The following is a 27,778-nucleotide window of genomic DNA, read 5'->3' on the forward strand; positions in this document are numbered from 1 at the left end:
TTCTCCTTGCCCCCCCCCCCCTCCTCCCCACACGTGTCACGACGTTTCGCACGTTTTTAATTAATGACGCAACAGGTGATTCCCCGTACGGGTTCTCATTCCGCGCAAAAAATTGTTTCTCCCACCTATCTCCTTCTCTCACTCTCCCAAAACCTTATCAGTTTTTAACGATGCGATAAAAATCTTCACGACTCTGCATTGCGTATTACATATTTAAACGAAAAAAATTTTTCCTTTCCCTCTCCGCCCTCTTCCCACCCCACTGCATTATCCGTCGAGCGTTTTATTCACGCGCGCCCACGTACATAATACACACATACGTACCCAGCACCACCACTATCTCTCTTTCAGACACACACACACAGACACAGACACACAAAAACGCGCGCGCGCACTTTCATTCGGTCGCTCAAACATTTGCACGCTATAAAGCACACAGACTTTCACTCTCTCTTTCTCTCTCTCTCTCTTTCCACGACTCGACCCTCCGTCCTCTACCTATGAATCTGTTTATTACCGAAACAAAGAACAACTATAATTAAAAAGAATGTAGAACGTGTGGTAGTATTAATCGTAATAATAATAATATAATAATAATAATAATAATAATAATAATAATATAATAGTAATATAATAATAATAATAGTAATAATAATAATTACTACAATGATAAAGATAATTATGTATCGTAATTATATAAATTGTTGGTATGACAATTTTTAATTGCTCGAACTTGAAGCACAATTCGTTAACTTTGAAAAATACAATCGAGTAATTATTAGAATATATGGATCTTTGTGTTTCCTTCTTTTTTTTTCCTTTTTCTTTAATTTGTGTGTTGTTGTTGTTGTTGTGTGTGTGTGTGTGTGTGCATATATGTACGTGTCTGTATAACTGTATATACTGATTCTCGTCAATGTTTTTCGGAACGTCTTCGTCGCCCGACGACGGATCGCGTTGCATATTTATCCCGTTACTTTTTTTTTCCATTCTCTCTCTCTCTCTCTCTCTCTCTCTCTCTCTCTCTCTCTCTCTCTCACTCTCTATCTATTCAGTGTTGGCTCTTGTTCTGTTGTTTTTTTTGTTTACTATGTAAAATAATTAAAGATAAGATGTTATTTTGGTTTATGCTGGGGCCTCCGGCATCACGACTAGCGTCGGGTGCAGCTAGCTCCGCAATTCCATGTTACTCGATTCGGACCCGCGCGGCATAATACACCTTAAAGCAGCCTACACCTTCCCTTCTTCTTCTTCTTCACCTGCGAGAGAACAATTAATGGCATTTCAATACTCGCATACGATTCGTTGCCTCGACCTCCAGGCTATTCGTACGCGCAGAGACACCAGATGTAATAACAATTGCTTGTACTCACTTGTAGCGCGGCTCTGGTCGCCGTTTCAAATACTTCTCGAACGCCCTCCTTGCTCTTGGCGGAGCATTCGAGGTAGGCGAAGGCATTTATTTTCTCCGCCATTGCTCGGCCCTCCTCCGGCTTTACCGGCTCCTGCTTCATCTTACCGAGCTCCTTGATCGTGGTGGGATCGTTGCGCAGGTCTTTTTTGTTTCCCACGAGGATTATGGGCACGTTGGGACAGAAGTGCTTCACCTCCGGGGTCCACTTCTCGGGAATGTTCTCCAGGGAATCGGGACTGTCGATCGAGAAGCACATCAGGATAACGTCCGTGTCCGGATAGGACAGTGGACGCAACCTGTCGTAGTCCTCCTGCCCAGCTGTGTCCCACAGGGCCAGTTCCACCTGTCGAAGTAACGAATGATACGTTGTATTATTCACACTCGTAAAGACATTCGCTATTAACTTTGAGCGCGAGAACGAGTCCATGCTGGCTACTTTCTTTTTTCTTTTTTTTCTTAGAATATAACGTTATCGGGTTTTCTTTTTTTTTTTCTTCTTCTTCATAACAAAGGCTTACCTGTTTTCCATCGACCTCGATGTCCGCTACGTAATTCTCGAATACCGTGGGCACATACACCTCGGGAAATTGATCCTTACTGAAGACAATCAGCAGGCACGTTTTACCGCAGGCACCGTCGCCCACGATCACCAATTTTTTCCTTATGGCCGCCATGAATCCTGAAGGAAAGAGGAATTACGTCGTGTTACTTTTAATACACCCTGCGGATAATTAACCGGCTCGATGCGCTTTTTACACGCTTCCCACATTCCCAATGCTTATATTACAAACTGTGCACTGTTTTCCTCGACCTATCACGATCTCCTCCGAGACGTCTTTTTATTTTTTTCCCTATTTCAAACTCGTCTCTTCGTTCTCCGCAAACTCCCCCGTCCTCCATCCAAAATAAAAGACAAAAAAAAAAGAAAAGAAAAAAAACCGTGCAAAAAACTAAAGCGTCGCAAGACACAAAAAGCGCCAAGCACTTTCCCACCTTGTCGATGTGTTAATCTAATGCAGTACACCATAAACACTCTGATATGCTACCGTGTCTCTTGTACTCTAATATAATGATGAAAAGTGTGTATATACTTTAAACTAAGATATTTTATATATATATATGTATGTAACATCCGATTGATTGGCTTTGTGTGCTGTACTGGTGCTCATTATAATTAATGGAATAACGTGCAAGTATCCTATCGATTGAACTATACCGCACCGTGTTTTTAAAATAATTTTCTCCCGTCACATTTTAGTGCCCATAATAAACGGACGTTATCGCAAGCCCTCAAATTTGTTTTCCCCTTTTGACGCGAAAAAATCTCAACTGAACAAGGAGAGAGAAAACAAAGAAATGGTCCACGCTCCACTGACCGATCAGCGTGTATACCATATAGATTTTCATGAAAGTAAATGAAACAAAAATACCGAGCTGATATAAAGGTCACAAGTATCCTGCTTGCGAGCTAACTCGATCAATTAATATCGAAAAGCTACACAGATGAGGGAAACGTGGATTAAAAAAAGGGTTAGAATTCACGAAGCGAGGAAGGGCTGGGATATAGTTTCATAACAGTTGCGTTACACGCCGACAAATTTCTATCTACTCTAAAGGGTCTGTTAACAAATGTTTTAGACAATATTTATCTCAGGCAATTATTGCGACGACCGTACTACTACCTAGTTGCACATTATAAAATTCTCGTTAAAATCGGCCTGACGCCTATCAAAGTCTGCCTTTGTCAGATACTTGCAGATAAAAATACACACTCGAGCATCGAGAGAAGGAAACCTGACGCTCTTTGAAACGTGTTTGCGCTTTCCTTACTAGGAAAAAAAAAAGAAGTAAAAGATAAACGTTTCACAGATACTCGCTTATCGCGAATCGTTTCAGCCCAGTTAATTACCAAGAATCGTTTTGAGAAGATCAAAGCTACGAAACAATAAGAACACGTCGCACGCCACGAGGCACTGCAAAATTAACCTAGTATCACCGAGTTAGAGAGTAAAACGTCTAAGTTCCTATTAGACGATCGAAAGTTTTCTCGACTTTTGGTTAGTTGCCAAATATTCCGTCTAGCTTACCTTTTGCCACGGACGTGCGCTTATTCGACTAGAATATAACGCAGAACGATAAACTAACCGTGAATCGTAAGAAATCTCGAAGGCGCGTCTATTTCTACCGAAAGCGTCTTTCGTACAGTGATTATTATTAGAAAGAAATAATTGAAAAGTCTAGCAAACCCAACAGCGCGATCCCAGAGGGACTGATCCCCAATATAAATTTCGTATCCATGAAAAGTATTTATGAAAAAATATAATAAATCATGGGTATACGTTTCAAGGCAACGATACAGATATAACAATAAAGAATACAGTGACATTGAGTAGCTCTAATCTTGACAGTGAACGCATAGATACTTCTCGTTGAGGGACAAAGCAAAAGATAAAATCTTGAAATTTCAAAACTAATGTATAGTATGGTGCAATTACTATCTAGCTTAAAAATCTCCTTAATTTTCCAAACAACATTGATGGTGCAGAGGAGACGTCTCTATACGTTCATACACTCGCGTATACAGGAGCGTATACGTGGATGGATGCGTATAAAGGCGGAGTTCCCATTCCCTGAGATAAGATACCACAAGGAATAAGATTTGGAGCTGAGTGCCAAAGGCTTGGTGAGATTGTTGAATTTTATGGTGATCGACGAGAAGTATCGTAGCCCCCGCGGAACACATCCAAAAATAACGTAACTAGGAGCACGCGAGTCTTTGCCGCGATGGCATGTGAGCCAAGGCAATCGTCGTTGGCCGCCGAGAATAAAGTGTCCCGAGAATCGAGAGTGAAGGAGGTAGTGGGCAAGGATGAGCGAAAGTCCACAGGTAGGTTTCCTTGCCGAGGAGGATTGTCCAGGTGGAGGGAGAATGACGTCGGGATAGGATAATTGAGACACCTCCAGGATAGCGAAGTGGTTGATACTTTGCACGAGGTAGTTACGCCTTGCTTGGTGTAGTAATATGGCTTTTACAAAGCGTGTGGATGAAGCTTAAGAAGCGGCAGTCCTGCGGGAATAAATCATGGGAAAAGTAATGGAGGTAAATCGTATCTGGGTGAGGTTTGGGGATGGACATTTGGAAGTGCGCATAACCCTCGTACGATCAAAAAATAAATTTTGATTAATAGGGGAGCGTGCGCGAAAAAAGTGCTCTTTACATTTTGGCTATGACTTTCGCGTGACCTTAGCTTTCGTTTTAAGAGCAAGATGACGATAATGATGATAACGATGCTACTGGCAGCACTTACATTATGAAGTAAAGCTAACCTCCAAGAAATTTTCTACAGGACGTCACTCGACTGGACTAATGGGAGATTTTACTTAATTATTCGAAACGCGTTGCTACTACTTGCTCTTTGAGAGTTATCATTGTTAATACATTTGCTGGTGTCATTAATAAAATTGTTGTCATCGTATAGTTACATCGGCTCCATTTCGTTGATAATCTAGTGCGTGCGCTCTCACAAATTACTTAAGAATAAACTGTACCGTAAGTTGGTGAGAGAATTTCTGCTTTGAATTTTTAACTTTTTCTCTACTTAAATACTCTTGATTAAGCGACCTACGAGGGCTGAAGCTTTAAAGGATATGGACTGGGTCGTACCTGATCCAGGGTACCCCGTATCGTCTGGACCGAGGCTTCGGCCCACAATGCATCCCATGTTTTTAGTCTTTCTTTCTGCGTCTCTGTTTTAAGTGGACATTTTATATGTTAGAATGGATAACGAGCTGCGTGATCAATTCAAATACCACACAAAACTTAATTAATGTCTAAGTAAAGTTACATATAAGTCTACAGAACTATGTATCATTTCTGTCGAATGCACTTTTGGGACTGTCAGTCTCGCTCTTCACCTTGACTGCTTTTAGTGTCAAAAATTAAATTTAAATTGGCATATGTAATGATATTTGTGCGAACTGATTGCCCTGAATCTTAAGGGGGTTAGATGGAAATTTAACATATAATGGCTGCATGTTATTTTCTTCTGTCAAAATTTGTTGACTATAGTACAGCAAACACGTAGTAACATAAGGTATTGTCTTGAATTAGTCAATGATCAAATCTCGTTTGAAATATAGAAAAACTGTTAACTGAGAACTTGTAAAATTATTCAATGTTTTAATATAATTATTAAGGTAATATACTGTTTTGTAAAATCAGAAGACTATACCTTATGCTGTTGATATAGAATATAATTATTGAAATTGTCATGCATAAAACAGAAGGGGACAACGCGATTTATAAAACATGCTTTTTTGGATAATGTGTACAATTATGATAGATGAATGATTTAGACAATGTGAATACAATTACATTGACATTAATATTTATAATATAAATTGGAAAAGTGATATCTCATGAATAAATACATTGCAATATGGCTAAAGATTAACCAATTGATTGTATCTCAAAACTATAGGTACAAAATTGTAATGGCACACAGGTGATGTAGCAAACAGTTACGAAGAAGAATTCATGACGTTGTCATAAATAACATTGGCTTATTGTATTGGTCACATAGTGAAATCAATACTGATTCACCCACATAAGATACAAAGTGAGACTTTAGATTGATAAGCTTGAGATATGAGCAACGACAATAGCAATAAATCTACAGTCCAAAAACCTTTGCAAGAAAATATCTAAAGAATTCATATTTTTAACAGAAATAATTAATCACTGAATCCATGTAAGAATAATATTTCAATCATAAAAAGAGTATCAATAAGGGGAAAAAAACTCTTCAAGAAAAATATTTACTGTGTCTCTTGTGAAACACAGTCCTAGACACGGATACACACACGGATACGTTAAGTTATCAAGACTCGACAGTACATATTTTTAAGTCAATAAATTCTCAATCTCCAGACCATCGGTACAATAATAAGAATTACAATCTGTAACCTGCACAAGACAATTCACATTGGAAATAGTCCAGATGCACAAAATGAGTCGCTAGAAGCTCGTGGCAGGAAACTTGATGTGATAGTTGTTGACGCAGTGACAGGACACTATTCACGTAAAAGTGATGAGCACAAAATGAATCCGTACCGTAAAAGAAGGCGTACGGGAAAACTTTAGTTTTTCAAAACGAGAGTACAGCTTGCGAAACAGAAATTTTATGAAGATATGTACGGACAGTGCATTGCCGCGTGAGAGAAAAAGTAGAAGGATGGCGCTGGGGGTGCGGTATAGGATGGCGACGCAGGGTTCCGGAATCCTCGGGGACGATTTACTTACAGAACTAAAGCCTCTTAGCGCGTTGAACCTCGTGAGTCATACCAATCGGCAATACGAGAGGTCAAGCCTGCCGTTTATGGCGGCGAATTAGCTGCTTTTGGCACGGAGATGCTGAAGTTTCGCGCAACCCACAGGCCACTCGCTCGCTGCTCCTTCTCGGACAGAGCTTTTCGACGCTCTCACGCTACGAACTTTCCTGCACCCGGCTTGGCAAACCGGCACGCGTCGCGCGCAGAATACGGGACCACACGACACAGCACACCCTCGCACTACTCCAGCCAGCCTTACTTAGAATATAATTGCGTATTTACCTGAAATCTTATGCGACAGATAGTCAAGAAAATGGCTGCCCTCTGTGGCCACACCTCAATCTGTTGAGTGTTGCGGGAAGCGCATAGGTGGGGGCGCCAGTACCAGGACTGTAATAAAGTCACACAAGACCATGTATTAATTTCACTGTCATCAGCAACATTATAAAGTCCTACAATGTATATATTACACCAATAAAACTATACCTCTTTCCTCCTCTCTGTTCAAGTATACAAAATAACAACGTTATTTTCACAAACAGTACAAGTAATTAAAATAATTTCTAAAAACATTTTCATAACGGTCTCAATCGAATTTTGAATAAAATGTATTCGTCCCATAACCAGTATTCAATGCGCAGAAGACATGAGTCGTGTATAACTATTTTCCGATACAATTTAATATTATTTTTTTAACAATTGTTAATAGTTACCTAATTTATATATTATGGGGCAGTCCGTAAAGGGCGACACTAGTTACCACTCTTTCACGTTCCTGATCGGTCTTCCGAATCCGGCGAATCATGTACCACCAACGTCACGTCACAGTCTATGAAGAAGCTTTGCGCACGCACCATTCCCGTGTGTATTTGGTACGGAAAGGGGTTGGAAAAATATGTAAATAATGTTGTAATGTCCCGTTGCGTAGCGCCACCGGTAACTAAGCTATTAGCACGCAACTAGATGCTTACTATTCTGCATAAAACGATATTCTTGCCATGAAAAAATTGGCCTGACTAGCCAACCTGAGTGGGTTTTATTCATAAACAAGAGTCCATTCTTATTCCTCGTAGTAATTAGAAATAACAACGCCTCTTCAATTCCACGAAATCGTATACGCAAAGCTGACATGCAGACAGAAAAAAAGCAGCTCATAGGCGTCAGCGATAAGATTGGAAAATATATTTGTCCTGGCTTCACTAACTTTCTTCGCTTAGACTTTCTACGTCTTGGTTAATCCTTTGCCGCCTCATTCTTCTTTTCTAATCTTTAAGATCTTATAGATGATATTATTGTATTTCCCAATGATGTCATCTCGTTGGACCACAAGTTGTGGTTTATTTACAAGGAATCATTGATGCTTTGGTTCCGTATTCGGTACGTATTGGATGATGACCTCAGTTACGGTTGCAGCTGAGTGTACGCACGTTGAGAAAAACATTCGCTCTACGCAAATGATGTCATAGGATGACGCATGTCAGGAATCAACGAACTTTATTTCCTGCTGCTATTCGTCAGGACACGCTGGAGAAAAGTTTTGACATGGGATTTTTTTTCTCTTTAGTTTTTTACGATAAACTGTAGTTCTGGTAAAACGAGAGATATTTATTTATCCCAATTTTATGAAATGAAAAATACAAACCCTAGGTACGAGAGATCATTATAGGAAAATCGAGTCCCAGGGCCTTGTATCTTGAATCCATTTTTTTACCCAGACTCCCGACATAGTTCGTGTATTCTATATTAATTACTACGACGGTTCTCATTTATACAATTGTAATTCCTTCACTGATGTGTCTCTCATAATGCTTTGTAACTTAACAACCATGAATAATTTTTCTCTGCATTCCTGCAAATACTATAGTAGAAAAAGTGTCGAGTACTAGTAAGATGAATTATGCTGAATTTAAGATGCTTGCCCAGCTTTTACGTGATTTACAATAATAGATGATAACACTGATTAAGCATGTATCCTTAGGCCTTCATAAAGCCTCTCAACACTTTTTCTAATATTGCCGGAATTGCTTATGAATACAGCATTTTCTGTTATACATATATGCGTAAGTTTTCTTTTGGATTGATAAATTATCCCGAATCATGGCATTTAACTGGAGGAATGATTTTTAGATGTACTTTATAATATTGCAAGATCAAAGGGCCTTGATCATAAACTTAATCCATAAGATTTTTACACAGATATACTTCTTGAAAAGGCTTGCACTTTGCTTAATCTAAATTATAAGATTCTTTATACTGTAAAGATAATATATGTGGAGGGGGGGGGAATGAGGCGAAGGTCGGGTAACGATAGCGGCAAGACAGAATTAATGATCTTGACTATGTGATTTAGGAAGTGTTTATGGAAAACGATTGTTACCACTGAAAAATTCAATATTTTAGTGGAATCCTATCGTGCATTGTCTTCGTTACAGAATATCTGACATAACCCGCGGGTATCTGGGAAGTCATATTCCGTTCAATTTTTCTGGGGTGGCTCTGGGTCATTAGGATTACCACCCATTTGACGTCGCAGTGAATCAATTAATTCAGGATTGGCACTCTGCATTTGTTGTGCTAATTGTTGTCCACTGCAAATAATCAAGGCATTAACAGGATGTTCCTTATCGTAAAGACGTAGAATGCACGATGAATTTTAATACTTACGCCTCAATAAGGGCATCCATACGTCCTCCTTGTTCATTATTTCCTCTCATTAGATTGCTCATCATATTTTGCATGGTAGGATCAGAAAGCATTTGACGTGCCATGTTCATTAGAGCTGGATTGCTTAAGAGCGAACTGAGGTCCATGCCAGGTAATCCTGGTGCTGTATTACTAGCACCAAGACCCATGTTGCTGACTCCTTGTTGAGCTAATTTTTCTTCAGCAAGCTGTAAATTGATCTTATAGCTCTCATTGTCTGGCTCCAATTCTAATGCCTTTTGGTAACTCTCTTTAGCTTCCTTATGTCTCTCCAGACTGGAGTAAGCTAGACCCAAACGTCCATAAGCTTTGCTATATGAGGGATCAATTGAAAGTGCGGTTTGACAGTCTTTGATTACTTGTTGAGGATTTCCGATCTTAGAGTGAACTGCTGCTCGGTTACAGTAGTACACAGCATTGTGTCCATCCAACTGGATCGCTCTGGGTAAACAGAAATTCACCTGAATTTTGAGTTAGTACATCTCCTAAGGTTATTCTGGATACAAAAGTTATATAAGGAATAGGAAGGTAATCAAATTATTTGGTTCACCTCTACTTACAATCAACCTAACACAATGATTACTTACTTGGTATAATTCACAAGAGCTTCATGATACTTTTCTGCTCTAATGAGAGCATTACCCTCATTCTTGAGTCTTTCTGCCTCGGCTTTTGCCTCTGGACTAGCCACTGGACCTAAATTAGGTTTTGCACTGTCTATAGCTGCTTTATACACATCGTGCAAATTCAAGTTTGCTGGCGCATCTGATGCCTGCACGTTATAAGCACTTTCCAGACATTGAATTGCAACCTCCAGACTCTCACGAGAATCTGCTGTTAAGTCACCATCTTCTAATTGCTGAGTTAGAAATTGAACAATGGATGCAACCAGTCCCTTGACAGCCATTTTTTCCTTATGTTAGATATTCCTGTGAATGTAAAATCATTAAGAACAATCTATACTAATATCAAAATGTATTCTTTAAGATACAATGCTTGTAGTTGTTACACAGAACAATAAAGATGACACAAACGTATAGAAGTTTACGATGCATACAAATTATCCTAACCACAAATAGGTAATAGAACAAAGATAGTGACAATCCATTAGCATTAATATTACATGAAATTATATACAATTTCAATAAAAATTTATATTAACTGAGAGATTGAAACAAATGTAGTGTCGTGTCTACATGACGATTCATCCTGCACTAACCTAACCACAAAAATACGTGGGCATCTGTAAGATGATCTGCGCAATGTCATGGAAACTTAGAAAATAAAGTTACAGTATAACGATTTAAAAACATAGTTTTCAATAAAAAATAACACAAAATGGATGTTTGCCAGGAAAAACTTAGAACGATAAAGGGCAATGTTTCCGTGGGTTAATATGTATATCGGTTTTAAAGTGTCCGCACCACATGCATATGTGACAGCCGCAAAAACACTTACAGAGAAAAAATGCAGAAAGGCAATTTCAATTAGAAACAAACCTTCGATGTTATTCTTCAAGATAAAGTGAATACGTGCGACTAAAAGACAGACGATGATTGTAATGATTAGTCAAAATTGCGAGATTTGTTTTTACGAAAAAGAACCAGTCGCCACCTCAAGACTTTACGAAACGATCGTAGCGCCCGGAATTACTTAAAAGCTTTCCTGATGATATTTCTGGCTACTGAAGTTGACTATAATGGCTATAAAAAAAAATTTAAACATAGCGGGGTTGAATTGTTTCATGAACAAATTTTCGGGATATCTCTGTAGGTGAAAGTGATGATTTGTACAATGTGGAATGGATTGTACAAATTGATATAATTTACAATGAGTTTCCTTCAATTGGTGGGAGGTGCAAGAATCGCACTCAGGTATAAATAGTTTTAAAAAATAATGTTTGTATATACATATATAATATATGCTATTCATGTTTGAACAATGCTAACGGAATATTAATTTGATGGTCTGTGTTCAGGTATAAATATTAAGATACCTTACACATGCTGCAATGTATATATTTAATCTTTACGTAACACTGATTATAATGGATTCTATAGAATCACTACAATATATAAAATAATATAAATACTTTTCAATAAATATGGTATGTAGTAGGATACATTCCTGAATTTGGTTCCGGCACAAACCCATATACATTTACATAGACATAAATAATTAATAACAAATGTATCACTGATACATCAAAGAATTACAAGTTCCTGCATACTTAATCAGGTCCTTGACCAACAATTTTAAATACTGAACTGTACTGTTTGGTGCCTACAAATACATAACGGTGTCCTTTGAAATAGAAGGGTACTGCTGTTTGGATGTCATTGACCCAGTGAACAGTTTTTAGTTGAAATTTCTAAAAAATTAAATATTATTTAATAATTATCAAACTATGCTAGAAATAACTGCAAATTATAATTACCCCGAAAAACATATATTCATAAATATGAAGTTTCCCTTCTTCAGTTGTTATAATGATGTAGGAGTCACTAGATTTGAATTCTAAAAAAATGGTGTGTAATTGTATGCTTGTTAATCATTTAATAAAAGTTTAATTTTGAAATTACCTCCTGCATAAAAGACTTCGATGGAAGTGATTCTACTATCAAAATAAAGATTTTGATAAAAGTAGAAATTATTAAAGACGAAGTTATATTGAAATATATGAACCGAATTGGTGACAGGATCGTCTAATAGAATAAAGTAGTCTGTTTGTTGGACCAAGCTCTTCACATGGCGACTGGCACTTGCAAAAGTTCTCACAAGTTCAAACTAGAAACATAATATAACTTTACACAATTCATTATGACAGAGAAAATATAAAGCAATTTGGATGTCATACCTTTGAACTGATTGGATTAATTCTGTATAATTGAGATTCAGCCTGATATTGCGAACAGCCCACAAGAAGGTAGGGGCCCTGCCCAGGAATTTTAAAAGTTTCAAGAGCCCATGCACCATTTGTACTGATATTTTGAGCTAATGTTATCTTCCTCGTAGTCCAATCTAGCTTATAGATAGGAGATTCCAATTGATGAGATGATTGGGTGGCATCGTAGTAAATAGCCAAGATGATATATATATTCTCTATAAGTAAAAACAATAATCAGAAAAGGGCATATTTAATTGTAAAAACTATTCCACATTTCTAGTTTAAATTATGAATACCATTATAAGTTAGTACTTCGACATCCTTTACAAAACCTTGTCGCAGCAGCGTTGTTTGAAAATTTACTCCCAAACCTTCTCCTAATTGTTCTTTATAATCAGCTTTTGGTGTCATCCAAGCTATTTTTATAAATTCCTTATTCGGATCATTTCCAGTGCATTCTCGGCTGCTTGATATTGAATTCGTGAAAATGTTTATACCAAAAGCTCCATTTGGCTCATAAAAATTGTACAGAATTTCAGAATCATTATTTTTCCAAATTTTACAATCCTTATCTAAGATTTCAGCCGAGTATTGTGTTGGACAAGGACAAGAATCCGGAAGCCCACAATATCTACCCAATTCGTTTCCATACATATTCAATTTTGTTATAGATTCTATATATTTAACGATAATGCGTTCTACGTTTGGCACTCTCAATTCTAATTTTTCTTCATTTTCTAAATAAAAGAAGATATTTGACAAACTCTGAGAAACGTTTACAAATTTCGTTATCGTGTTCTCTATAAGATGTTCATTTCGTTTCAATTCTACAAGACTTCCTTGGACTTCGCTGCCAAATTCATCATTAACGCGATGCAAACTCATTCCGTTTAGATAACCAGAGACATTTGTTCCTGGCCGAATGTCAACATTTGATTGAAAAACCTACAAATGTGCATAAATTATGTAAACAATACTTGAAACAAAAACAGACTTTAATTTCTTTAACTATACTTTTATACTCACGAGATCACCATAAATATCAACAGAGTCATCATTCACTATGCCATTTCTGTATTCGTTCACAATATCCATATTATTAATTAATGGAGCATACATATGTCCATGAACAATTAAGTTATTTGAAAATAATTTTGATCCATAAATTATTTGTTCTTCCTTCTTTCCATTGACAATCAAGTCGCTCATTGTTATATTATTGATCGTGTCAATGACTGCATTATCTGAAAAACAATTTAATAACATCAATTTGTTATTGATTTTATTCCCATTTATTAAAAACTATTTTTTAAAACGTACCCGTTACTACTATTCGTTTGTTAAATTGAAAGTTTCCAAAAACTTGATGATCACCACTCAGAGAAACTCGATTTGCCATAAAGTCTTGAAAATCTATGCCATCTAACATTTTTGATATTAGACGACCCTTTATCTCGAGATTTTGAAAAACTATCCCGTTTGGCAAAATATCCGTATTTTGAACTAATCCTCTGATAGGCCTACCATGAACGTTACCACTTTTTACAAAAAGACGTCCAATCGTAACATCTCCTTTAAATATCGTAGGTCCCGTTATTGTTTCTTGATTGAATTTCTTAACAATAGAGGAATTTATATAGCGTATATCTGCTCCATTTATACTAAGTACGTATGTATTGTTGATGACATTTAAATTTTCCATAGACAAGTCGTTATTGAAGACTTTTCTACCGCTTATCTCAACGCTTGTATTATCTTTTGAAAGGACCGAATCGGATACGATATCAACAATACTTAAATTTGCAAGATTTTCATCCGATTGAACATCCACAGCTGATACATTGTTCACGAATATTGTGTCTTGTAGAATAATTTGATTTGTATTCCTCGTCACGGCATTTTCGTACAAATAAGAAAGAGAATTCTCATTTGACGCCAACGTCTCCCAAGAGAGTCTTCCATTTATTGTTAAATTATGTATATTCGTTGATGGAACGAACAATAAATTGTCATATAGCTGTAATAAAAAGTACAATTATCAAATTGGGAATAGCAACAAACAGTTATTAGATATAATTGTTAAATTACCGTAGTAATATTGTTGTTGTTTAGTACCGTTGTAAAGACATCTTGTTTAATAAATAAATCATTGAATGTAACGTTTCTATTGAAAATCAATGGCTGATCGATAAATAATAACTTTGACATATCACAATCATTTATAAAGTTTACAGTCAGATTATTGGATTTTACATTGTAGAAAGAAAATGATCCAGGTATCGTTTGTTCTTGAGTTTTCGAAAATTTGTTTAACAATAGATTTTCCAATTTCTCACCATGTAGAAAATTTATGTACATATCACCGTGAACTGTTAGATTTTCTATAATGTATGGTCCATCTGCTATAACATGATCGGTCGATACGATCATACTTAAATAGTCTTCAGTTTCATTGTCATTTATGTAATTAACTTTCAAATTTCCCTCTACTTCCAAATTGCCATCGATACTCAAATTTTGTAAAGCCAAATGACTTTGAGTGAATATCGCGAAAATGTCATTCAGCAGTTTTCCATTAATATTTTCGACGTTAAAATTGAAAACATTAAATTGTTGGACGTTCACAGTTTCCATATTGTAGTTACCATCCACGTAAATTGCTTTTTTGAAAAATTCAGTCATGTGCACGTCATTCAGAGACGAAATAGACATTTGATCGGCTCTAACGAAATCATTTACAAGAACAGTTTCGAAAACCACGTCATGCGGGAATTCCGTTACAATATTTTTACCCAAACTGTCAACAGGAAATTTATTGAAAAACTTTGTATATAAATGACGTACTGTCAGATTTTCTATGTGTAATTTTGCATTTACTATTAACGACTCTCCAGCAAATAAATAATAGCTCGGCTTGGACTTGTCAGAAAATAATGATCCGCCAGTTTCAAAACTATGAAAATGTAGTTTTCCAAAATCTTCAGGTATCTCTTTCATTGTCGTATAAAGAAAATCATCCTCAGTGAGTCCATTTAGATATTTCGTTTGAAGATTATCAATCGTTACACCTTTCTTTAAAGTAATACTGTTAGTGATGACTTGGTTGCTCGATTTTGTCCATGAAGTGTTAAACAGTTTTTCGATATTGATCTCCTTTCCGCGAAGTATAATAGAATTTTTGGATTTTACATCAAGATTTTTTATGATCAGATCGCCAAGAATTGTCACATCATCGTAAATGAATGTTGGACGTATTTCTGAAAAATTGCCATTACTATCATAGATGAGCTCATCGGTAATTTCGAGATCTGACATTATCACTTCGCCTGAAACACAAGATGCAATTGAGTTACTTTCTTCTTTTAAGACACATATTTTGTTCTTTAAATCATTGAAGAAGTAATCTTACCTTTTATATGATTTTTCTTTGTAGTCATAGCAGCCTGAGACACAGGGACGCCATTTATAGTGTCGGCCACAAGATTTTGTACACCTAGTGACTTTATGTACACATTCTGTAGTTGTTGATCTGTTGTTTTTGTAATCAAATGATTTGACGGTATTCCATTCAAAGTTTCCGTAGTAAGATTCACTACTTTAAGAGCTTTTTTGAAAATGATATTGCCTGGGGATATAATTTATGATAAATATATATGTATACAGGCTCGTTCACAATTAAAAAGAAAAATTGTTTATTAACAAACAGTAAAATTTGAAATTTTATTACTATGTTAAAAAAAATACCTGTTATGTGTTGTCTGTAACCTGGTATAAACAGATCATCGAAAAATTCCTCTAATTGAACATTATTCAATTTATGAACTCTAAGTTCATTGACGTTTAGATTAGATTTTATGAGAATAGTATTATTTATAAAATCCATATTCCTATCACTTTTATTCAATGACATTCGCCATGGTTTGTCCTTCTGACTCCAATCTGTGATTGAAAATTACATAATTGTTTAATAATCCATATATTACATGCATTGAAAATGTTATTCAAAACCGATTAAAAATTGTATACTTACATTGGAAAGGAATTCCACAATGGGATTCCATTAATAAAGTATTTATGATAACGTGTTTGCCTTTTAGAGGTTCTGAAAATTCTTGCTTTTTACTACGGGATATAATTTGCTTGAAATCGATATTTTCATTATTAAAGAAATTCGTTTCCAATGAATCTACATGCAGCTCGTTAAAAGATGCATTTGATCGAATGACCATATTTCCTGTGAACAGATTGGGTTTGTTTTTCTGCACGGTTTTTTGAGATTCCAAAAGAATTTTATCAGCAGTGCTTTTAAGAGTTTGCAAATTATTTGAAATTTCACTAGGTCTCATGATTTCCTCAGTGATCGACACGTCTGTGTTTTTTACACTTCCGGATTTGAGTATCATATCTGTAAATTTTATGGATTCTGTAATATTGATATTTTCTGAAGAAGACAAAAGTCTTGGCCATAATGATTTGGCCTCTTCTACGTTTGGCATTCTTTCCTTTAAGCGATCTGCCAAATTTTGCAAGCATTTAAAAGCTGACTCTATCTTTTGGTTCAATAATCCTGTTAAAAAAAATAAAATCATTAATGCCATTATCGAATTAAATTCAATTAAATTTGCTCCATACCGTTCGTAATTTTTTTGATGACTAAATCTAATGGTTCTATGTGATGAAGATTGTTCGGTCCCAACGTGACTAGAATCAGTGTAATGATTTTATCATTCATCCAAATATCCATATCAGTTATTCGTATTCGATCTTCTAATACAAAAGGATCTAACTTTGTATATGCTGCATTAAGTAAACGATATACTTGAACAGTATTCTGAAACAGAAATAAGTAAAATACACTTTAAAGTGAAATTTGATTAAAGGTATAAGATTTTAATTAAGTAATTCCTACCATGTAAGCTACAAAAAACAATGTATCCTCCATAGTGTGAATAATTCTAACAATGCTCGGTGATTTGATATCAACAATTTCCATCCACTTGAGTAATTCCTTTCCTATGATAGAAATTTTAATTACAAATCGAATTGACAATTAATGATTTAAGTCAAATGATTGTCAATTACCATCCCACCAAAATACGTCACTTGGTTTATTCTCATTAACGACAAGTACAAAAGTAGAATCCATATGAGTATAATGTTGTATAGAGTGCGGAGCATCCGTTGCCAAAAATTGAATATTTTCCAACACATCATTTTTGAATCGATAAACTCCAGATCCAATCCTTGGATTGCCATTAACATTTTGTGCAAAAATAATTATCTCTGAATGTTTATGTTTAAACGTTGTCACTGATACTGCTCCAGTTGTCATTACTTCTTCAATGATATCCATATAAGTGCCCATCCAACGATAAATTCTATGTAATTAATCAATCAATAATTAATATAAGATATTAATTACTATTAATAAAAATACTTCAAAATTTAATATCTCACTCACACCGAAGGCATTGTGTATCGACCTGTATTCTCGGCAACTACTAAATACAGCTGATTATTTTGAGTGAAAAAAGCAGCATCCTCAAAAGTACCTTTATTGCGAATAGTATGTCGATATGTTAATACTAAATTTTGTGTCTTTGTCACTTTCCCAGTATAAAGACTACATGGTCCAGATTCCTGGCATACTAGAAAATACAGACTGTTCTTCCACACAGTACTCTGTCAATAACAAAAATAATATCAATTGTACAATAATTAATAATGAAATTCTAATACTCATAACGTAATAGGGAATTATCATTTACTCTTATGAATTTGACAGTTTGTTCCTGACGAATTATAGAAATTTCCTGTAGAGTCGAGTTCTTGTTTTTTGGATCAATTTCTATAGCAATCGACATTATACGATTTCCATCCAGAACGAATGTTTTCTCAAACATATTCACTGTCATTGCGTGTTTTGTGCTTAATGATTTGCTCCATAATCGTTCCCACTGTACGTTGTAGATACTTGGCCTGTCTGTGATTACCAAAATATATTTTCTTTTACTACTTCTTTTATTTTGCAGTTTATTCTACGTGCCTCAAAGCATTAATAGCTCTGTTATGGCAATTGTAAAATATCTCTTGGAATGATAAAAGTGAAAACTGTGAGAAATTTTGTACCTGGTGCAAATTCTTCATTGTGAGCTTTGGCTATTTCAACTTTGACCTCCTTCAAACGGTTATCCAAATACTCGGTGGATGTTGAAGTCACATTAAATTCCGTTGCGTTCGTCGTGATTAGCGCGCATGCAAGAAACTAAGGGGAACAATTTATAAAGAATTTATTATGGAGTAATTAAGCTTTATTTTTATTAATTTTAAATTAATACTTACAAGATATACCAAGGAGACCATCTTACTGGAACATCGTTCCCTGTCACTGAACTGTCTTAATAAAGTCAGGACAATTTGCCTTTGCTATGTATGATTAAATTAGATTTCAAAACACAGAAAAACTATGGAAGGATATTCGCTACTATAGTACTAGCTAGAAAATAAACACTGTATTAACTTATAATTGTTACTGCCTAATAGCTTAACGAAAGCTGTATCGTAAAGGAATACAATTGAGGAAATCCGAAATTTCGTTGATTACCAAAATTTATTGAAAGAATACAATAGTGTTATTTTTTGAAAAATGTATTGAAATATTAATATTAAATTCGTGCATTTTTATTGACTTTATCATAGACCTCTGGGAATGCTCTATTGCACTGAAATCTTTCTCGGACTTTATCATATAAGGAATGATTAAACATTTCTCGAAATTCTTCTCTAGTAGTGTAAGTGTCAGCATATAGCATTTGATAGCCTTTAACATTTCTAACGAATTCCTCAATGTCTCTGGTACTTTCTACAGCTTTGAAATTACTTATTTTTGGGACACCGTAAACACCAATGTCAACGTACATTTCATCCTTTGAGGTTCGCGAATTTACCAATCCTGGTTCTGGTGTGAGTTTGAATGGACAAAGCCATAATGGGTAAACCCGAACTGCATTATGAAATTTCAAAATACTCTCCTCTAGTCTTTCTATAGGAACCAACATATCTTGGATAATATGATTTTGTTCATAAAGTTTTTTAGTTGCTGCAGTCTGCGTGAGTTTCAGTAATGCCACCTTAGGTGGCATCATCCAACCTAAAAGATATCTGAACAAAGGATTATTTCCAAATGGAATAATATCATTTAATTCCCAAAACAAGGATTTTGTATGTCTGTGATAATAATCTCGCAGAGGGATGTACTCCACTTTTGAACCATTTCTGAATTTGCTCTCAACGTGCGTGAAGAACCAGGGCTTGTACCATCTGCCTATTGGATTCACGAGATGTTCTTCAACTTGTGACGTCATATTTCCTAAAAAATCCAATTCAATATCATTTTCCAATTATCAATAATTAAATTACCTAAAAAAGGAAAACTTCGTATAATTAATTATCTCACCTGTCATAATGACACCCTTGTCCTTCGAAAACATGAGACCCTCTATAAACTGATTATTATCCTTCTTATAAGTTTGTCTTTTGAATACCTCGCAAGCATCCTTTAAACTCGTAACAGGCTCGTATTCCAATTTTATATATTTCTCAGCCGGTATTATATCCAAGTTCACAGATAGTAAAAATCCAAGTGTACCGTGTGACCATGGTATTGAGTAAAATAAATCTGGATCATTATCCTTGGAACAATTGATAATAGAACCATCACACAGTGCAATTTCAAAATTACGACAAATGTGTTGAAAGAGACCAAATTTATGCGAACTGGATTCAATTCCAGTGCCCATTACGAGACCCCCTATACAATAAAACCAAATACATTAAAACTAGCTTAATTTTCTGTTCCTATATAAAAAATTGCTTAGTCAACAAACATTTTATGAAATATTCATAAACTCATATGCCTTCCTACAGGAACTCACCTACTGTCAAGTCATCGATTTCGGGAAGCACCGGGATTGTCCATCCTAATGGTGCTAGAGTAGCTGATAATTGTCCCATAGTTACCATAGGTTCTACACGAACGTACTAAAATTTTATAAAAATATTTTTAATACAATAATTATATAATTTTTTAATTAGACATTTCGATACCTGTTTTTCAACGTTCACTTCTAGAACATCAACCATATTGATATTCACATTGAACATAGATGACTTGTACCGTGCTTGTCGAAAACTCATGGTTTGCCATCCTGGACGAGCTGTACACATTTGTTGATTTGCTCCAGAATTTCTCCATTCTTTTATCTGAAATTAACATGAACGTGGAATTTATTAATTGAAATTATAATATAATTATTACTCCTCAGCACTATTACATATATACTTGGAGAACTGTAATGACGTAATCAATATCAATTATCTAGTACTTGTATTAAGCCTCACGTGGCCAAAAGGTGGCTCTGAGCGCAATTAATTATTTTTATTAAAAAAAAGTAAATATGAGCATATTTACTTAGTACACTTACCTGTCGTTGAATATTTCGCACTTTCTTTTCATGTTGCTTAGGCGCGCTGCTTAATTTGAAGACTATCCAGTTCCTCGTACAATTGAAGATCTCAAATAGCAAAGATAACGGAAGCAAGAAGAATATAACGAAGATCCATCGATAATTAATGAGCACGTACTCAAATAGAGAATCGGCTTGTGCTGCCATATTCTGAAATAAATAATAATTTTGCAAATAAATATTTTTTGACTATTAATAAATACTTCATAGTCTTACATGCGTTCTCCTTGTACTGTTATAGAAACACTGTGACAGTATCTCTGAATTACTCTGAAACTCTTCTTTAATCAATTCGTATCAGACTCCATGTACTTTACAAGACAGAATAACGCTTATCGATTGCAGCTTATATCATGGTAACAGCAAACAATTGTGTAAAACTTACAAATTTTCGTTAAACGCAGATCGTATGAAAATATTCCATGTGACACTTTGCGTGATATTGAGATTCGCGACTACTATTTTCCTCAGACTATAAAGACCAGTGAGACTGACGTGCGATCGCATTCATATGAGTGACGTAAGGCGTCGTGTATCGTGAGCTTGGATACGAACGTTGGATCTCTTATCGGCGATCGATTATATCTGAAAATATAATACATAGGATATCAAAGCACTCGGTCCGTATGTAACACAAACTAGAATGTTTTAATCCCCAACTATCAGTCTATGCGGTACGAATTTCATTAACTATTAATTATTTTTCCAAAGATGACAATCCGATCTTGTAAAATAGACGATCCACATAAAAATGAAGGACTATATGCGTGATTAAACGAACAATACGTAAAATGATATGACAGCAAGATTTTATTGTAAGACAAAGATAATAACTAGAGTAGGAATGAAGTATTTATTTAGAATCTCGAGAAGGTTCGCGATTCCATAGGTTTATTGTGAATTCTAATAGCTTGGATATCCATTTCGCATATCTGCCACGCAAGAAGAATAGGAAATGAAGTACTTGCCATATACTGGTTTGGTGGGTTCTACCTTTTGGGGCCTGTTTTTGCATCCGGAGTAGCAGCAACTTATATTCTCTTGCACTGCCAGAGGGAACATCAACGGTATCTGCATTGACATTGATTTTATAGGTCCAGATAAATAAACCGTTTCACAATGGTATCTTGTACAATTAACTTTCCTTTGTTGTACACGATGGACTTAACTTGTGCTGTGTGCGACGAATGACAATTAATATTTCTTTTTTTCCTATTGCGAATATTTCAAATATTCAAACCATAAAGTGCATGGGGAGTGCGAAAGCGATAGGAGTCATTCGACGGTGTAGTTAGATGCTTTATATATAGATTAAGTTAATAAGCTGAGCAATTGAATGAAATTAGACCAGCCACAATTACCATGCACGTACCGGTACGTTTTACTTGTAACAGTTAGCCGTATAATATTTAGGTTTTAGGAGAAAGATATGAATGCGGACAAGGTTACACGTGTCTGTGAATGAAACTTTATATGAGCTTAATCTAGAACTGTATTCATTATAGTAATATGACAGTGAATGATAGTAGATTAATTATATGACTGACTTGATCCTAATGTATTGATGAATAATAAAATGGTGTTTAAACTGATGCTGTACACTGTCTTCTAGTTTGTAAATTAAAAATATGGAGAGTGATTTGCAATAGGGTGTTCGTTATCATTTTGTAAATGTCAGTTGGGACGTGAATAAACATATATTTATGATGAATGTACGAGTCGTGTGATGATCCTATAAATATATGATCTCTGAAAGGGTCGATGACCAAGGTTAGTGTAAAAATTTAAAATTCTCTATGATAATTGAGCCTTGTGCACAAGTGTACAGCGATAAGTGACGAAAGTTCTCCCAGAGCGTAGACAGCTGATTTATTCTTTCATTATCCCTCGATTCTTCTTCACTTGATTTTTCGGATTTGACTCCAATACGTGAATTATTTCAGCCAATCAGTAAGCGTGCGTATTGAAACATTGTATACGCTTCGAATGGTATAAAATCATATTATTACTAACTAAAATCCAAGAGTGCGGCCAGTCTTTAGCAGTCTTTAGTAAATTTTGATTTTCTAACATATTACTCTCTTAGTAAAACGACATATTGCAAAGATTTCATATAAAATATTTATATATTAATTGAAAGCAGATAATACATGCAAGTAAGTCTGTGATTCTATAACCATTAATATTTTTCTAATCATAAATTCTTAAAGAATACAAAAAAAGTTCTTGATAAACCGGGAAGTCGCGACATGTGTCATGGCGTCGTTTTCAAAGATGGCCTTCAGATGGCGGCAGCTACTGCGGGCCCGGGGTCCGACATTGTGATTAGTCAGTCCCGTTTTCTCCATCGTGAACGGAAAAGGAAGGAAAGGGACAGAAAGGAAAAGATATCGCGTCTGCGCGTCGGCAAAACGACCAACGGCGAATCGTGGGCGCGTCGCTGTATTGCACGCAGCTGCACGTAAACCTGGACAAACTGTCAGGAGTGGAAAAATTTGAAAAAATCGAGTGGACTTGCCAAGTGAAAGGGTGCAGGATTTTCATCGTTTGGATAGATTCTAAGTGCGCGTTCCTTACCTGGTGCCATTATTGTCGCTCTTATTGTCGGTGTGCCGAAGAAAGGCGGGCGGTTCCCACGGCCGAGCAGCAAGTGTCAGACATTCGAAAGAGGAGACCTCGAAATTATACGGTTTAACCCGATCCTCCTTCGTAGAGGATGGGCTGTGCCGTGAGTACTACCGGTGAGAAGGAAGCCGCCGAACGCTCGAAGAAGATCGACAAGGACCTTCGAGCCGATGGCGAACGCGCTGCCAGCGAGGTCAAACTCTTACTGCTCGGTAATCACCATTATTCTTTTATTACACGTCCATCGTTTATAATCATGTTTTTTGATTCTTTGTCGTCAATTTGTATGATTGTATATCGATATTTGTTAAGGGGGACTTCTCAGGTTGGGGCAACAACGGCCACTTCCATGAGGAGAATTTGAATTTCTGAGTTCGTTGTAATTTATTGAGAATTGTTTTGAAAATTTGTGTATATCCTGAATTTAGTTATTAATTCTATTGCAATTGATACGGTATTGTTAATTAGTTTAGTTTAATTATAAACAATCATTGGTAATTGATTTGAAAACACCCGGTTAGCTTAGTTCGAGTATTCGAAGTATGATTCAGTGACACTCCTTCTGCGAATTATATAAAAGAGAAGATTGCGCTGCACGACGTATATGGATCTTCGTCGAGAAAATGTTCTGTTGTTATTATTTTTTAATTGTTTATTAATTAATTCCCACTTCCATTTTGCATTTCATCGAATGGTAATTTCCCTTGTGGTAATGTTTATTATATTTTTCGATTAGCATTTGCAACTAATGAATTATTTATGACTATCTCTGGATTATTGTGCAATGATTATCAGTTTGTCGTTTTTGCAATATTTGGCACGTATACTTGCTACCGTTTTCGTTATGCATGAAATATTCGCGACGATCGTATATTGCAAGCTGCGAGTTTTTGCATTAAAAATCAACAACAATAAACGTGGTCAACGATCTTAGATAATTTGTTGTTATTAGTTTCATTTTCGAATTTTGTTTAAAGTATGTTTACAATGAACTTTGCATTTTTCTGGAAAAATAGTACTTCGTTAATTTAATTAGATGCACACGCTCGTATTATTTTATGCAAAGCAGATAATAATGTGACTTTGTAGTATATTAGAAAATTGCGACATTCATTAAAAGAATTTCACAAGTTTCTCCATTGGTTCACATAAAAATTGAATGGGTACATAAGCCATGTAATGGGTAACTTTTAATAATAATATAAAGAAGCCACTTCTGTTACTTTCTATTAATATAATCCAACCCAGGAAATTCCATTTGGGTTGCATGAGTCAGGGTATTTGTTCAAAAGTTTACCTTTGTGACTGATAAGCACACCAGTTGTGTCTTCACATAGCATATAGCATTGAACATCTATATGATATATCTGATACAAGCTGTGTCACCCACATTTAAAAGATGATTCACATAGTAGTCATTTACTCCACAAGTACCTATCTTTTCCTGACATAGAGACTCTTTCTCAGAATCGGAAAAGATATGTTGAAGAGTGGGAAGTGTGAATGAATGAAAGAATGAATACTAATAAGTTTTAAGAATCATGCATTTGTGTAAGAACTTGGTAAACATGAATATTATGAATGAACTACTATACATCATGTGAAATGATAAGAGCATTGAGACTGAACTTCATGAACATATTTCAAGGTGCTGGCGAGTCGGGCAAATCCACAATTGTAAAACAGATGAAAATTATTCATGAAACTGGATATAGTAAAGAAGAATGCGAGCAATATAAACCAGTGGTATACAGCAACACAATACAGAGTCTTATGGCAATAATCCGAGCCATGGGACAGCTCAGAATTGATTTTGCAGATCCCAATAAAGCTGTAAGTCAGTTTAAGATAGTTTGTATAATATTTGGATTTAGTGATAAGCATGCTTATGTCAGTTTTGTGTTACTTTCATGTTTTGAATGTGAATAACTATCAATATGGATTGCTAGAGCCTTAATAGCTAATTTAATACTATTTAAATAATATAACACTGGCATGTTATATTGTAGGACATAGCCCGGCAATTTTTCACCCTAGCTTCGGCAGCAGAAGAGGGAGAGCTAACAGGAGAACTGGTACTATTAATGAAGAGATTATGGCAGGACGCGGGAGTGCAGCTCTGTTTCACACGTAGCAGGGAATATCAACTGAATGATTCGGCAGCATATTATCTTAATGCTCTGGACCGCATAGCACAGCCCAATTACATTCCAACACAGCAGGATGTCCTGAGGACACGCGTAAAAACTACAGGAATAGTGGAAACACATTTTTCTTTCAAGGGTTTACACTTCAAGTACGTGTTAAGCTGTTTTTTACTCTGATTTTGTTAGTTTTATTTTCTGTACTTACTCTTATATTCCACTTACAGAATGTTCGATGTTGGGGGTCAACGTTCTGAACGTAAAAAATGGATTCACTGCTTCGAAGGAGTGACAGCAATCATCTTCTGCGTAGCACTCAGTGGCTATGATCTTGTTCTCGCTGAGGACGAGGAAATGAACAGAATGATAGAGTCTACAAAATTATTTGACTCGATATGCAACAGTAAATGGTTTGTCGAGACATCCATTATATTATTTCTAAACAAAAAAGACCTCTTCGAAGAGAAGATATCCAGGAGTCCTTTGACTATCTGCTTTCCCGAGTATAAGGGTGCTAATATTTATGAGGAGTGTGCTTCGTATATTCAAATGAAATTTGAGAATCTAAACAAGAGGAAAGATCAAAAACAAATCTACACACATTTCACGTGTGCCACCGACACGTCCAATATACAGTTTGTGTTCGACGCTGTGACTGACGTTATAATTAAGAACAACTTAAGCAATTGCGGTTTGCTGAGCTAATTCTCACGATGCTAAACGGTACTTTCCATTCAATTTCACAAATATCAAAACAGACAACAAAAAAATACAAAATTCTGTGAATTATTAGTTTTAACGATCGTCATCAGAGAACAACGACTCTTCCTACGTAGAAACTTTGAAGTTGAAGTTTAATAATGGTCTCTCAATCAATTTTATCCTTTGCACTACATTTAACTATTTAAAAAAGTATGTATCTTTTATCTGAATAATATGTCGTGGGTTGTTTTTATGATCCTGACTTTAACGTAACGCATATCTCATGAGACTGAAATTGTGTGCATCAATAAGAAGGGTTAAGAGACTGTGAGAGTGAACCATTGACTTTAAAGTTTTTCTCACATAGAAGATGTTAAAAACTTAGAGTATATGCATCTCAATAATTTATATGCTGCATGTTAATGTGTTGGCCAAGATGGCAAACGTTTCAAAGCAATTGTAGTTGCAGTGGTAGTTATGAATTCTTCCAATCGCGATAACCCTGCTCCCGACCTCGATTTAAAAAACAGCCGATTAGTCTGAATTTAATGATAAGCCAATAAAAACGAAAAAGAAGAAAAGAAACATTGCCCAATTTTGATTGGCGATTTCTGTAACGGCGTATTAATTAGCGATAGATATATGCATAATAAGAGATGTACCTACTTCCTTTTTCTTTTCTAAGATACATTTGCGTTTGAGCAGTATTGCCGAAAATTTGTTATGTATTGTAGGCAAGTCCTTTCCACTACCGATACTTAATCAAAAAAGAAAGGAACATTGTTAAAACGAGTAAACGCGTCGTAATCAAAGAATTATTTTGGATAATCGTCGAATCTCTTATGACAATGAGCTCTCTAAGTAAGAGAATAACATTATTTTTTTTTTTTCTTTAATTAACTCCCAACTTTTGTATCTAGTGTACTAATTAGTAACTAGTTAGCCCCTAATTTAGTGGTGCGTCTCTGTATATAATTTGTTAAGAATCCCATGCGATTTATCGTACTAAGTGCTTGCACACCTTTGTTACTTTGTTTTCCTTTTATTCTTTCTGTTTCCGAAAATCTTCAAAAACTTGAACAAGAGAAATCACTCGACACATTCCGCCCCCCGTTACACACATATAAGTTATCACTCATAATTAACATCGACGTACGTTTATCGTGAAATATATTTTCGTTTTTATACGTACATAAATGAATTTGCCCAAGACCTTTTATACAAGACTTTTACAATCGTATTTTTTATAAGCACTTGAACACGTTATTTAAATGGTAGGCTCGTTGACATTTGCTCTGCAAAAATGTCGAAGAAGCGAAGAAAAATATTGTCTTTATATACAGCGTATTTTGAATAAAAAAAGCATTTTTCTAAGAACTCTTAGTCTTGTTTATTGGATTAAAAAGTGAAATTAAATAATTGTAAGGGTAGTAAGTACAATTATCAA

At 35.5% G+C, this 27,778-nt stretch overlaps 5 protein-coding genes across 19 annotated transcripts in view; 1 reads left to right on the forward strand and 4 right to left on the reverse strand.

The window, feature by feature from the left end:
• The window catches only part of LOC107273603 (ras-like GTP-binding protein Rho1), a 23,281-nt gene extending 15,678 nt beyond the window's left edge, over window positions 1–7,603 (reverse strand). The window contains exons 1-6 of one of the 5 annotated variants that reach the window (XM_025090976.1): window positions 7,459–7,603; window positions 7,028–7,135; window positions 5,079–5,161; window positions 1,933–2,093; window positions 1,374–1,757; window positions 702–1,259 (exon numbers count right to left, since the gene is read on the reverse strand). In XM_025090976.1, coding sequence (XP_024946744.1) covers window positions 1,221–1,259; window positions 1,374–1,757; window positions 1,933–2,093; window positions 5,079–5,136 — 642 coding nt within the window. In that variant the 5' untranslated portion in view covers window positions 5,137–5,161; window positions 7,028–7,135; window positions 7,459–7,603 and the 3' untranslated portion in view covers window positions 702–1,220. The other 4 variants (XR_003061592.1, XM_015751978.2, XM_015751976.1 and 1 more) reach the window with 4 other exon arrangements.
• A 726-nt stretch (window positions 7,604–8,329) lies between these two features.
• LOC107273599 (small glutamine-rich tetratricopeptide repeat-containing protein alpha) lies at window positions 8,330–11,103 on the reverse strand. 3 transcript variants are annotated; one of them, XM_015751969.2, is made up of 4 exons: window positions 10,948–11,103; window positions 10,036–10,377; window positions 9,410–9,889; window positions 8,330–9,333 (listed from the first exon to the last, which is right to left on the reverse strand). In XM_015751969.2, exons 2-4 carry the CDS (start codon window positions 10,353–10,355, stop codon window positions 9,222–9,224), a joined length of 912 nt encoding a protein of 303 aa, XP_015607455.1. In that variant the 5' UTR covers window positions 10,356–10,377; window positions 10,948–11,103; the 3' UTR covers window positions 8,330–9,221. The 3 variants fall into 3 exon arrangements, with proteins under 3 accessions (XP_015607455.1, XP_015607456.1, XP_015607457.1); XM_015751970.2 differs by having other exon boundaries at window positions 10,907–11,099; XM_015751971.2 differs by lacking the exon at window positions 10,948–11,103 and adding an exon at window positions 10,668–10,689.
• Window positions 11,104–11,450: 347 nt separating this feature from the next.
• Window positions 11,451–19,379, reverse strand: LOC107273586. The gene is made up of 19 exons (XM_015751941.2): window positions 19,254–19,379; window positions 18,678–18,761; window positions 18,465–18,600; window positions 18,104–18,318; window positions 17,797–18,017; window positions 17,418–17,713; window positions 17,245–17,348; window positions 16,968–17,166; window positions 16,366–16,902; window positions 16,080–16,274; window positions 15,745–15,960; window positions 14,424–15,661; window positions 13,656–14,352; window positions 13,362–13,579; window positions 12,632–13,280; window positions 12,306–12,550; window positions 12,031–12,235; window positions 11,886–11,965; window positions 11,451–11,819 (listed from the first exon to the last, which is right to left on the reverse strand). Exons 2-19 carry the CDS (start codon window positions 18,696–18,698, stop codon window positions 11,679–11,681), a joined length of 5,613 nt encoding a protein of 1,870 aa, XP_015607427.1. The 5' UTR covers window positions 18,699–18,761; window positions 19,254–19,379; the 3' UTR covers window positions 11,451–11,678.
• On the reverse strand, window positions 18,875–23,575 carry LOC107273594 (delta(24)-sterol reductase). Of its 8 annotated transcripts, none has more exons than XM_025090971.1 (8): window positions 21,854–21,941; window positions 21,246–21,445; window positions 21,077–21,138; window positions 20,819–21,010; window positions 20,442–20,597; window positions 20,270–20,375; window positions 19,792–20,145; window positions 19,001–19,704 (listed from the first exon to the last, which is right to left on the reverse strand). In XM_025090971.1, the coding sequence occupies exons 4-8, from the start codon at window positions 21,005–21,007 to the stop codon at window positions 19,001–19,003; spliced, it is 1,509 nt and encodes a 502-aa protein (XP_024946739.1). In that variant the 5' UTR covers window positions 21,008–21,010; window positions 21,077–21,138; window positions 21,246–21,445; window positions 21,854–21,941. The 8 variants fall into 8 exon arrangements, with proteins under 8 accessions (XP_024946736.1, XP_024946739.1, XP_024946740.1 ...); XM_025090972.1 differs by having other exon boundaries at window positions 21,077–21,141; XM_025090969.1 differs by having other exon boundaries at window positions 21,077–21,171.
• LOC107273598 (guanine nucleotide-binding protein G(i) subunit alpha) lies at window positions 23,546–27,708 on the forward strand. 2 transcript variants are annotated; one of them, XM_015751968.2, is made up of 4 exons: window positions 23,546–23,697; window positions 25,134–25,318; window positions 25,495–25,781; window positions 25,857–27,708. In XM_015751968.2, the coding sequence occupies exons 1-4, from the start codon at window positions 23,577–23,579 to the stop codon at window positions 26,332–26,334; spliced, it is 1,071 nt and encodes a 356-aa protein (XP_015607454.1). In that variant the 5' UTR covers window positions 23,546–23,576; the 3' UTR covers window positions 26,335–27,708. The 2 variants fall into 2 exon arrangements, with proteins under 2 accessions (XP_015607454.1, XP_024946743.1); XM_025090975.1 differs by lacking the exon at window positions 25,134–25,318 and having other exon boundaries at window positions 23,562–23,697.
• The last annotated feature ends 70 nt before the right edge of the window (window positions 27,709–27,778 follow it).

This window comes from Cephus cinctus, unplaced genomic scaffold (genome assembly GCF_000341935.2).
Source record: "Cephus cinctus unplaced genomic scaffold, Ccin1 Ccin1_scaffold1762, whole genome shotgun sequence".
In the NCBI taxonomy this organism is placed as follows: Eukaryota; Metazoa; Arthropoda; class Insecta; order Hymenoptera; family Cephidae; genus Cephus; species Cephus cinctus.